Source organism: Notothenia coriiceps, unplaced genomic scaffold (genome assembly GCF_000735185.1).
Source record: "Notothenia coriiceps isolate Sejong01 unplaced genomic scaffold, NC01 NC01_scaffold00024830, whole genome shotgun sequence".
Taxonomy (NCBI): Eukaryota; Metazoa; Chordata; class Actinopteri; order Perciformes; family Nototheniidae; genus Notothenia; species Notothenia coriiceps.
In genome coordinates this window covers 32,334-44,443 of record NW_011357531.1, presented here as the reverse complement: position 1 = coordinate 44,443, position 12,110 = coordinate 32,334, and the positions used below count along the sequence as shown (strand labels likewise).

Here is a 12,110-nt window from a genome sequence, read left to right as displayed (position 1 = left end):
TGTAAAGAAGCAATGAGGAATATATCCATCACATAATGGTAAATGCAACAGTAACTGAAGAAGAGTAAATAAACTGAATAACAATTAATCTAATGATTTAGATGAATACAAGGTTCAGGGTGTGAGTGTATACAGTACGACGACAAAAGTTTTGTGTACATGTGTAGGGGGATTAGTTCACAGGTATGCAGATATGAAAGGGACACAGGTTTTTCGGTTTGGTGCTGGTGTGAATTTATTTCCATTGAAATAATCTGAGAGAAGGTCAAACCATTGTGCGATGCTTATTGTCTTGTTTTCAAGTTCAACAAGTATTGGTTTGTGGTTTTAGGTGGGTGTATTGATGACTGAGAGATAAAGATACGAAAGAAAGATACTACCTCTCGTTATAGGGAGCCAGGTGCAGTTTAGATCATCATGTTTGTTCATTGGGCAGTGTGAGTATGTATCTGAATTTTGTTGGGAAATTGTTGTGTTCTTTGAATACATTGGTATCGTTTAGGGTTAGTTTTGTTTATTGTGGGAAGAGATCACTACAAATCCTGGTCAAGAAATCTGTAGCTGTAAGTCCTTATACCATTTGTATGTGTGGAGGGACATTGTTCAATATAGCTGATAGTAGTTTGTATTGTTTCATGGGTTTCTTTTATAAGAAAATGCTTTTTTTATTATTGAATTCACTTGCAAGGCAATTGTACGTTTATATAAATGTATATATGGGTAACATTTGTGATTTAATTCATAGTCCAATCTGAGATTTCTGAAACTGATATAAACAGATAAGGGAATAGTGGTCTGCAAACGAAAACTAAAGTGTTAAGGAAGGTTAGGGATATAATTACTATGATGTTAACATTTATACAAATTGCAGCAGCAAGTTCCTCAATAAATAGAACAAATATTGATGGACAGTTTAAAACTCTGTGGGCTTTAATCCATTTTTGAAAACTATAGCCATTGGGGGCTTGTTTAGTATTTAGTATGTTTAGTGTTTTTCTGTCAGTACTATCATGTCGGTTTGACAGTGTTATATTTCATATTATATATCATTGTGTTGTTATTACAGATGTATTTACATGCGTATTTACAGGCTCATTATAGCTTCTTAAAAAACGACCTATTGAGTAACTGGTGCCAGCAGTTAGATGTTGTGGAGTAAAGAGTACAAAGTGTCCCTCTGATGAGTAGAGAAGTAGAATGATAAAGTACCTCAGAATTATACTTAAGTGCAGCCCTTGAGTAAATGACATAAGTTACTTTTGAACCGATTCTCAATCAGAGTCTAAGTTAACCTCACCTTGCTTCCTTTGACAACTTAAATGTAATGTCTGTGGAAGTAAACAGATGAAGAGGTTACTGGCTGGGTCAGATATCAAGAGTGGCGTGTGCTCCTTTTGATCTGACAAGAATCAAGCAGAAAGTACAGTAATTTCCTCCCCATCTTCTAATCTAAACACGTCTAATTACAGGCACCAAGGTGTATCTGGATGGATTCATAGCCTTCACATTAGAGCACATCCATTGCACAACAGCCAGGAAACGGGGTGTACTGTGCAATTGAACAGATTGAAAACCAAGATCTTCTTATTTTGTTGCATCACAAAAATGATGGTGCACCTCATTTCATGAATCCTTTGGTAGATTGAGTAAGATGAAGTAATTAGAGGTTTGTATAGCTGGCTATCTGCTCTGTTGCACATGAAGGCAGGGATGTTATAATTAGAAACTAGCCAGCAACACCAAAGGGTTAGGTGGCAAACACTCGCCAGGACACACACACTTTGTTATTACCCCTTTGCAGTTATCATTTGATATGGCAGCATCCTGTCCTGTTTTCATCATACGTCTGATGACATAGCTCTGATGGACCATCATCTGCTTCCTATAGCAGGATGTGGCCTGTTGAGGCTCCTGACTCAGGAAAGTGTGTTGTTTGTTGTAAGTATGTTTTCTGCGAGTGTGTTTGCATATATCCCAGTAATTGTGTGTAATGGGTTGGAGAAACAAATATGGGCCAAACATTGTAACCATCCACTCAACCTCAACTCGTGCTTTGTGAATACTGGGCTATGGGTTTTACACCACCAAGTGATTGTTCAAATAACTCTTGCTTTCCAAAAGGGGAAAATTGTTATTCTAGAAGAAATGTTACCCACTGGTAACAACCCTTAAGTGAATATTTGGACTAAATGGTTTGAACCCTAACATCTGCGGTAAAAAATATGTTTGAAACAATTTTAGTGAAACCTCTCTGAAACAATTTCCCATAAGACATTTCTTTTTGTTACACAGTAGATCAGAGAAACTATTAACACAAAAAGATTTCCAGAACAAAAGAGTAAGGTTATTGAATGTTGTTTAATAAAACAAATATATTCACATTTTCTATAGAACATTTTCTTATAAAACAATATATATAACAGATTTACAATGCATGCAGCACCATGTCTTTATAATACTGGTGTTGACAGAATTCAATAGCTCAATTAAGTGCCTGGATAATATTTACAATGCAGTAATTTACTGCAATAACTGAGGCTTGAAGTTCCATAAAAAGAGAAACAAAACAGCTCTGCCATTACCGACGACATGAATCGATCTCCCCAAGACTTCTGAAATATCACTTCCTAACTTCCGACTATTAATGGGGAACTGGATCAGTCTGTCTTGCACTGTTGCATCCCTCTGGGTGTATCACTTTACCAGGAATCATGTCCATCCTTCCGGGTGCTGTTTGTGTCAGCAACTTTGGCAGGAAAGAATGTCTTAGGTGTTGGGTGTCTACGTGTTTTTGTGTCAGCATCTCTGGTGGAATGAAAGCTGAAAAGTGTATGTCAGTGTATATGACTGATTTGTTGGTTTGCAGGATGTGTGTGTGTGTTTCTTTGTCACTGTGTGTTCACGCTTTAGTGTCAGCGTCTCTGACAGGTGTGTAGGTTCCGGGCTGTCCTGCTGACACTGAGGTCTCGCTCTCCTTTCTCTGGTCGGCAGGATAGACCGTCTCCGCAGTCGCAGCGCTGGAACAGCTCCAAACCATGGGTGCCTTTCCTGCGGTGACGCGTACACACCTGGCCCTCCGTCAGCACAGGCTTACAGATACGAGACCAGAAGTGTCTGGCACAGCACAGACCCTCAGAGCAGTCTGCAGATCTCAGACAATTATCCCCTTCCTGGCCTGGAAAAAGATGATCAAAAGAGAGAGGTTAAAATATGTTGTATGAAAGACACTTTACTGAAACTGCTTGTGGTATTACTAAATGAAACCTGATCAAGTTTGAATAATCTTAACTCACCTTTTGTAGAAATAGGCTGATTGTTGTGGGCAGTGGAAGGCTTTTTAGTATGATGCTCCATGGTGTTGTTGTGTTTGTGCCAGCCTGTGACGATGGATGCATCTGCACCATCTATGTCATTTGCCTGGCAAACACCTATAATTGTCAAAAGAAGGAAACGCATTTAGGGTTTGTATTTGACACTATACAGATTTGGATACAAGGATATCAGCAAAACATGCAAACACATAATTGCATATGACTACAAGAAAATTATTCACAGTTATCAGATTATCATTAACAACTGAGTAAATCGTAAATAACAGCATTTGTTTCAGGTAAGATGCCTCTGCTCACCATTGCTGCAGCGGTTTCCTGCGCAACACATGGAGTCCCGTGCGCAACGCTTCCGGCTCTTACGGCAGGGCAGACAGGCGCCTCGAGCGTCGTTACAGAATTCATCACCTCCACAGTCTTCATCACCCGTGCAAACAGCTGACTGCTATAGTGATAAAACAAGTAAAGGGTGTCATTTAGGAATGATATATCACATATGAAACTCACATAACAAGACTTTTGCCTTAGCGCAGAGAATGCCTTTTACGCACGGGAAATGTAATTACCTGCAAGGTGTCCACGGGTAATTTGTGTCCAAAGCTTCCGGAGGGAGAGGTGCGCGGACTCGGGCTGACAGTGTCGGAGCCTTTACCCCCCGAAGCACCGGGCAGGTTCTTGATAGCATTGGAGTTTACAAGGACTGTTCCCGTGTAGACATCCCCAAGGTATCCAAACAGCGTGAGATACAGAGCCAAGAAGCGGTGTGCCGGTATCTGCATGATTCTCGCTTTTAATCTGCTGTGTTGTAAACACACGGGGGAAAAAAACCCAATTTATTTTTAATAAATTCAAAAAGTGGCAAAGTCCAAAAGCGAACTCAAATCCTGAATCCCAAAGTTTCCAGAGAGTTTCACAGGATGCTGTCGAAGCCTACTGACTCACAGTTCTCGGTTGATCTCTTTATACATGTGGACCTGTTTGTCTTCCCGCCCCTCGCTGTGCACAACAAAGGCGGAGGGGTGGAATTTCAAAGAGAGACCCACTGTACGGAAATGGCCATCCATTCTCCCCCCACACTGAATGCCCATCACCAAGTAACGAGTCCTGGAAATAAAGTATTTCCAGAGAGATGGACTTTCTTAATCTACATTGAAATCACATTTTTAATTAATGAAAAAACAAGAGTGAATAAATGATATGTTCCTTTTTATTGTTTAGTATACTTTTTTTAAGGTTTACCAGTTTTTCTCCGTATTCTGCTTTTTCAACATATTTAAAGCATTTGTGGAGAATAAACGTGGTCTCACAGATTATATTACATATTTAAATAGGATAGGTAGGCTATAAATAATCTATTTCAGTCGCTTTCAAATGAAACTCATCATAAGACGAAAGTAGTCATGTTTTATATCAGTAGGCTATTCATTTAAAAAAAAAAAACGTTGATTGTAACATTTCCCCATTAAATCATAATCGACTTGTAATGTTTTTCAGGCAGTTATTGGCATAATTAATCCAAAATAATACATGTATCTGCTACAGTGTTCTTCAAAATGTGGGATTTTGTGTTATTTTTCTTCATAAACTCTGTCACCCTTCTTTATAAATGCTGTTTGGTTTTTCCCGTTTCTTTGACATTCAAGTAGCCTAACTGCCCTTTGGCTGTGTGAAGACAGTGATTGAAGTCACTTGCGTCGATTAACTACTTCATTTGATCCTTCTGATTGCAAAGGGGGCAATTATCCTCCAAAGTGTGCTTGATTACACCAGTCGCGGACATCAATGTGTGGGATTTGCAGACCATTAAGGGGTGTGAAAAGTTTACCGAATTAATGGACTTCCGTGGCGAGGCCTTTCAGGGTTGACTGGCACTTTGAGATTAAAGGCAACTCTGATCTGTCCTGTTCGGTGACCCTTTGGGCTCCTCCACTGTAAGAAATAACCCATTTAAGGTTAGAAAAAACGTGTTTGATTGACTTCTGTCTATAAAACAAGCCCAATATAATATCACCGTTTTACCAGTTAGTTGACTTAGTCTATTGAAATATTTTTTTGTGAATTAAGTCCCATGTTGCGAAATAGTGCAAAGTGTTTTTCTTAAGTATCTTAGGGGGCTCAATTTGTCTGGTTTAGGATGTGCTGAAAAAACACAGGTGCTGAAGTGCGTATTGGAAACGACCCCTTTGGTTTATGAAGCTATCTTGGCACTTGGACGTCATCTGCTGGTCACGTAGCTTATGTTTGAGTGTGAGGATGTGTGTGTGCCGTGTGCGTGCATATGCGTGTGTGTCTGCGAGGAAGAGATGCGCCATAGACACCTGACAAACACACTGTAGCACTTTGCGCGTTTGAATTGCTGTATGTCTTTTGAAGTAGTGCTTTTATCTCCACTTTACTAAATGTCAGTGCTGGTAAGGTGAGCTCCTTTGATGCACTTTGATCCCCTTTGATCTCTTCGAAGTGTCACCCTGTTGTTATGACTGAAGCCATTTCCCTGTCCCCCAAACAGATTTGTTGTGCGAATAACACTGAGACCAGAGAAGCTGAATCATCTGCACTTACCAGTAGGCTATGTGGATGACATTGACTGTAGGACCGATTATTAGATCTCAGGCAACCTTAACTATTTCACATCAGACTCAAGCTTACATCTGCCTTACCTATAGCCCCCCCTTGTGGCAATTACATCAAACTCAAATCTCCCCAGCACACGTTTTTAATAACTTATTCAGAGTTGGATACAAAATAACTACGAGACAAACACCGCTCAAAAGTATTGTTTTTACTCTATAATTTTAAAAATCTTACAGGTGGCACTCTGCAAAACTCATTTACAGCAGATAAACAACATAACACAAGGCAAATATCAGGTAACATTGCAGAAGGCGGTCAATATAAGACTCAAAACCAGTGGTTTGTGAAGTGATGGCATACATAAGGCTTTGTGATAAACATGACCCGCCCTTAATACAGCAACAGAAAATACTCATGGTATGCCCACAGATCTAAGATGTCTTCATTCAATGATTTATGAAAGTGAAATGTGTGGGTCTGTTTGGCTTCATGAAATATGAGAGAAACAGTGATCATTTTAACAATGTTGATACATTATGATCAATGCTATCATACCGTCAAAGATTGTCAACAGTGGTAAAGAGTAATACTGTTTACCAAGCTGTGAAATGTTCAAAACTGCAAATCATTCACGCCATTGCTGCATGCTCACATTTCATGACTGAAACAGGTGATGGATGTCTCTCTGATCCAGGATTTATACTTCACTTTATCTCAGGCCAGCTGTGGTTTACTTAAGACCATTTTAGACATGTAGAGAAAAGCATTTCATTGCAGACATATCAGGTATGATAGATTATTATCATCTCACTTTTAATGAATGTTCCTGTGAGATATACCACAAGGGGTAAGCAGGAAATTAATTTCATGTCAGCTATCAAATGACTAAAAATTCTCTTTTCATGGTGATTAATGTATTTATTAGATATGAAAAAGGATGAGAAGCAGCCATCTAAGAGGAAACAGACGTTTTTGAGGTGTAAATGTTTTCATGCAGCATCGAAAAGGACTTGTGATGTTAAATTTGTATGCCATTGATTTAAGGCACTTACATTTTTTCTGATCTTTGGACATGAGGGATGATGAGCAGGGTGAGAGATCATGGCGCCAATGGTCGAAGTTGTGAGTTTCACAGAATATAATCTCCTTTTAATTTTTTCGCTTTTAAAATATCTATTAGATGATGTTAAGTCAAGATAGTCTTAAGATAATGTGAATGTGTTTAATGCCTCCAAAGACAAGGATGATTAATTTAAGCTTTAACTTAACCTGTTTGTAAAAAAGCACTCGGGAATACCACTTAGCACAATGTAACATGGTGTCAAGTGAGGTCAAATAAAGCCTCAATCGAGTTTACAATTGCACACAAATCTCCAATTTGTCTAAAGAACAAAGTCAAGTATACGTTACAAAGAAAACAGGCACAAAAGAATCACTTTACAAAAACAATAACCAGTACTGTCACCTCACCATCTCTTATTATAATGTATCAATAACAGCACCAAAGACATTGAAACCATGTTCACAGTTGTGTCAGAACTATACAGAGGCGAAAAGATGACGAGGCATTTGGGTGATTTCAGAACAAACTTAAGAAGTATGTAGGCAGAGACGCATTTATACGTGTAAATTAAAAGCGTATTAAAGAAAATAGGTGTGGCACCATCTACTGAAGCTTAAAATGAGCTGTAACTGCTAATTTTCCCAGTTAATGGTCTTAAGTGCATAATGACACATTGCTTCATGGAAATACTAGCTGACATTTCGTGTTTGTCGGTGTGTGATTCATTACATTTTAAGGAGGGCACTTTTAAGATTCACGTCTCTTTCCACTCAAGGCACAGTGTTTGTGCTTTTCAAGGTATCTTATATAAAGTGTACTAAGTATTTGATTTTGTTGTGGCGAAGTGTATTTTCTTAATTCAAATACTATGTACCGTGCATGCCTTATGGACTTCAAATAAGAGGGAAATGTGACATTCAGGTTAGTCTTGGGCACTTGATACAGTTTTACTTGCAAACTGTAGTGTGTAGATCTCTGGAAATTATCGGAGTCTGCAGAAAGCAGCTGCATGTCCAGAAGTAACATCCTAAACCCATCCAATGTCCTTCAAACATTTCACCAAATATTGCGAAGATACCAACACAAAAAAATCATCATCAGCGTTTTCTGTTTTTTTGCGCAGTCCACATTTTTCACTGTTATTGACCCTAGAACCAAAACTTAGACAAACTATGGAACAATCATCCACCCATTGAACATAATTCCCTGTTACATGAGAAAACCTGGCTCCATTATCAGCCTCTGTTGTGTCGTGTGTTTATGTGTATCCCTGCACTTTCTTTTCCTTTGCCTTCAGAGCAGAGTGTAAGACAACACTGAAGAAGTGCTACAGCAGTCCCAATATAAATGCTTGATCCAGAGCCACAGTGAAATAAAGGCATATTGGTGACCCAGAGGGTTTTCCATCCATCTGTCTATCTTCTTCTCCAAATCCTCTCTTTTTATAGCAGTTTTTTTTACAACACATCCGTATCCCCAAGATGGCCTCCAAGCCAACAAAAGAAGAGTTTCTTTTGGTTTTAAGTTGAGAAGCGGATTTCAAAAATCAACATCCCAGCCAGAGTTGTCATCAGGAGGCGGGTCCTCGTTGTCCTCTGGGAAGTTGTCGAAGTTACTTGTGTCAACTGCTGATGTGAGCTGGTGTGAAGACAGAAAAAGGTTAACCGAAAGGCTTAACAAGCCGATGGAAAAACGTATTTAGAGTATGAAAGTGACTACAAAAGAGCAACTAGAAAATATTAACAAGCATCGCAAGTGTGCACTTACGTTGGGGATAATAGGAGGCGTCAATGTCCCCTTCTTCAAGCCCTCCCAGTTAAAGCCTTCAAACCATCTGAAGAAAAAACAGCATGTCTTCTTTATTATTTCATAATTATGTTTAACTACCAAATTAATCTGCTCAGAGAAATGTACAACTAAAAGGATTTGATTTTCTTGTATACACATGCTTACTTGTGCTTCTGGATGTCTTTGACACCATTTTTCAAGTTTCCCAGTCGTTCAGAGGGATTATCCCTGTAGAAAAAAAAAGATGACTCATAATGAAAATAAGCCACTTAAATCAATTACTCAGTCTAAACTATCGCCAGAAGCACAGACACTCACCTGCATAGCTTTTTAATTAAGTTGCCAGCGTTTTTGGTAATTTTCTTTGGAAATTCGATCATGTCGATGCCTCTCAGGATGATGTTGTACGTTTTCATAGGGTCAGGACCAGAGAATGGAGGGCTAGATAAACACAGGTCAAGATATTAGTCTTGAGTGAGAAATGCAATACAAAATATTATTTATTGTTTTTGTTGTGCATGATACCATATGCCATCTCAAAGCACACCTAAGGTTTATAGACTTGAGTGTACCTGCCAGTTAGGAGCTCAAACATGAGGATGCCTAGCGACCAGTAGTCGGCTGAGATGTCGTGGCCTTTGTTGAGAATGATCTCTGGTGCTACATACTCTGGTGTCCCACAGAAGGTCCACGTCTTCTTCCCAAACCCGATCTTCTTGGCAAAGCCAAAGTCGACCTGTGACAAAGAAAACGTTTTTTTTGTCAGTAAGATGAAGTTGAAAAGGTATTTCATTTCAAAACAAAACAATTTGATCCTTATTTGAATGAGATCATGTGCATATTAATGTATTGGCATGGTGGATAAAAGTCATGGAGCAGCTGGTTGCTGCTCTGCCAAAAGCAACAAGCTGGTTTCTCCAGCCGGGGAAAGGTAATGGCAGCACCCCAAACAAATGCCAGCTTAAACTCAATTATACTTTAATTATACTATTATTTACTCGCAACAAAAGTCAACTGTTGAAGTGTAATGGAAGACTCGAGTTCGAGATTAATTTGATACTCCTGTGTAGTGTCATAAAAAGGTTAGATTTCTCCCTTCAACAAAAGACAGAAGAAATTATTCGGAGTTCTTCGGTAATCCCTTATTGATCTCTTACCAGTTTGGCATATCCCCTGTGGTCCAAAATAAGGTTCTCTGGTTTGAGGTCTCTGTAGATTATTCCTTTGGAATGTAGGTAAGCGAAGGCCTCCACCACACACCCTGTGTAAAACCTGGTGGTTGAGTCCTCAAATGAACCCCTGGAAACACAGCACAACAACAGATACTTTAGGTTTTAGGACTATTACTGCACCTTTCGTTATCCACATGTTCTGATACTTACGCTTTGCATCCCTAGCAGTAACAGAAATATAACTTGGCTAAAACAAATGAGCTTACCGGTCTCTAAGTATTGTCCACAGCTCTCCCCCTAAACAAGCCTCCATCAACATGTAGAGGTACTTGCTGTCCTTGAACGTCCTATAGAGTCTGAAAATTAGAAAATAAAAAGGTAGAGTCTCACTATAACAGTTTTTAAATGTAATGTGGTAAATATCTAGTTGTGTAATTAATTAATATTTCACAGTTGAAGAAGAGCTGATACATACTCTTACAAAATGTTTGTCAACGATATCAATATATGCAAAGGACATTCCAATAAAAACATTTATCTGTATGCACGCTGTTAATATTTAAATAACGCATATACCATCACTAGTTGTGTAAGAAGCAATGTAACATCAAACTGCCTCTATTCACTATCTTTTAAACAGAGTATGTGGTCAGAAAGAGCAACTGTATTTCCACCAATAGTCCATGATTATGTTATGCTTATTAGGCTACGGACTACTTAGTTAAAATATAGATGGAGCATGGACCCCCGACTAAATGTGCTTAACATTTAGTTGCATATGAAACTGGGCCTACCATAACGTATAAAGCTACATAGACTCTTGTGAAAAAGCATACCTTTTTATGGTGCATTTGGTACTAAGCTATAAATATAATAGTACCTAATATAGCTAACTAGTCCACCGTTATGGAGAGTAGCCCCACAGGGATTGAGCATAGGTTAGCTAACTAGCTGACCTGTTAGCCTGTGAAACAATCTGATGTATCTTTGATAATAATATGTTATATTTATGTTAGTGCAATGTCTATTTACAGACACTCAACCTTATGAAAACTAAAACTGAATCTATAAAATTGTGCAACAGTTATTCAGCACCCCTGAGGTAACTGGGGCCCCCTGGAGTTCAAGGACTCCCTGTGAATACCTTTATAGTGTAGCATAAACATAGCACTGATGTGCCTCCTTTTTTTCTTTCAGGGTCACAAGAGATGGCGCGTCTTCCAGCATACACAGACAAAACAGCAGGAAGAACGCCTTTTATAGATCACCAGAGTTTCAGGAACATCACAGGTAGACACACAAACACACACACATTCATTCTGCATTTGTGTTGAAATGCACAATGTGTGACGAAACCTTTATAAGCTTGACAAAGAATCCACAGTCCTTTTGGTTCTAAATGAATAAAGTAACAATCCTTGAGAAATGTATGGAACATTGTAGATTATTTATACTGCCTTTTGAATGAAGCAGTTCACAGGTGTACCTAACAATGAAGTCAGAGTGCGCCTCCTGCATGATGAGTTTCTCTGAGCGAATGTGCTCCTGCTGTCTTGTGTCGACAATGTGTCGCTTCTTCAGGATCTTCATGGCAAAGGTTTTGTTCTCATCGCTCTTGAGCTGAACCTGCAGTGAGAAAAAGAAAGAAAGAAATTCAAATACAAAAAGTCAGCTTCCACATGAGCCCACATAGACAATTGTAAAGTTGGAACTGTCACAGTGCAGGGCCCCCATACCAGCTCAACACGACCAAAGCCACCAACTCCCAGAGTGTCGATGATGTTAAAGTCAGCTAAGTTGAGGTTGAAGAAGAACGCATTCTCTGCTTCATACCTGTGGTGCCAGGAAAAAAGGGTGGAAAAAAGACAGAATCGGAACAGGATTAGTGATGAGGTGCAGGATGAAAGGAGAGATTATCCACTTCCAACAACCTGAGACAAAATATCCGCCACTACTTTAGCTCATTTGTTTGCAAATCTTAGAGGATTAAACGCTTATTAATCTTTCGAGGATGTTATTGAGGATGTGGAGTGTATAAATGTGAACAGGATGTGTTGGAGTTCAGTCCTCTAGTAAAGTACTAACAAGGTTTCGGAATCTACAAAAGACTGTTCTTCAAAATAAAGATGTTAAGCATGGTTTTCCCACCCTTATATATTCTAAATGAATGTTTTGTGAATAAGA

The 12,110-nt window shown here is 39.0% G+C and overlaps 2 protein-coding genes across 2 annotated transcripts in view; both read right to left on the bottom strand.

The window, feature by feature from the left end:
• Positions 1-2,343: 2,343 nt before the first annotated feature.
• Positions 2,344-4,261, bottom strand: LOC104955819 (dickkopf-related protein 1). The gene is made up of 4 exons (XM_010783212.1): positions 3,896-4,261; positions 3,630-3,774; positions 3,294-3,428; positions 2,344-3,175 (listed from the first exon to the last, which is right to left on the bottom strand). The coding sequence occupies exons 1-4, from the start codon at positions 4,106-4,108 to the stop codon at positions 2,913-2,915; spliced, it is 756 nt and encodes a 251-aa protein (XP_010781514.1). The 5' UTR covers positions 4,109-4,261; the 3' UTR covers positions 2,344-2,912.
• A 1,835-nt stretch (positions 4,262-6,096) lies between these two features.
• Positions 6,097-12,110, bottom strand: part of LOC104955830 (cGMP-dependent protein kinase 1-like) — a 29,966-nt gene continuing 23,952 nt past the window's right edge. Inside the window, exons 10-18 of the mRNA XM_010783222.1 lie at positions 11,663-11,759; positions 11,413-11,552; positions 10,193-10,282; positions 9,912-10,053; positions 9,327-9,490; positions 9,073-9,195; positions 8,920-8,982; positions 8,734-8,800; positions 6,097-8,604 (exon numbers count right to left, since the gene is read on the bottom strand). Coding sequence (XP_010781524.1) covers positions 8,506-8,604; positions 8,734-8,800; positions 8,920-8,982; positions 9,073-9,195; positions 9,327-9,490; positions 9,912-10,053; positions 10,193-10,282; positions 11,413-11,552; positions 11,663-11,759 — 985 coding nt within the window. The 3' untranslated portion in view covers positions 6,097-8,505. The remainder of the gene's footprint in view (positions 8,605-8,733; positions 8,801-8,919; positions 8,983-9,072; positions 9,196-9,326; positions 9,491-9,911; positions 10,054-10,192; positions 10,283-11,412; positions 11,553-11,662; positions 11,760-12,110) is intronic.

Coding starts and splice junctions, on each gene's coding strand:
- LOC104955819 (XM_010783212.1), bottom strand. CDS start 4,108: ATGCAGATACCGGCACACCGCTTCTTGGCTCTGTATCTCACGCTGTTT. Junction 3,775..3,895: donor TACCCGTGGACACCTTGCAG/GTAATTACATTT, acceptor TTATCACTATAG/CAGTCAGCTGTTTGCACGGG. Junction 3,176..3,293: donor TCAGCCTATTTCTACAAAAG/GTGAGTTAAGAT, acceptor ATCTTTTTCCAG/GCCAGGAAGGGGATAATTGT.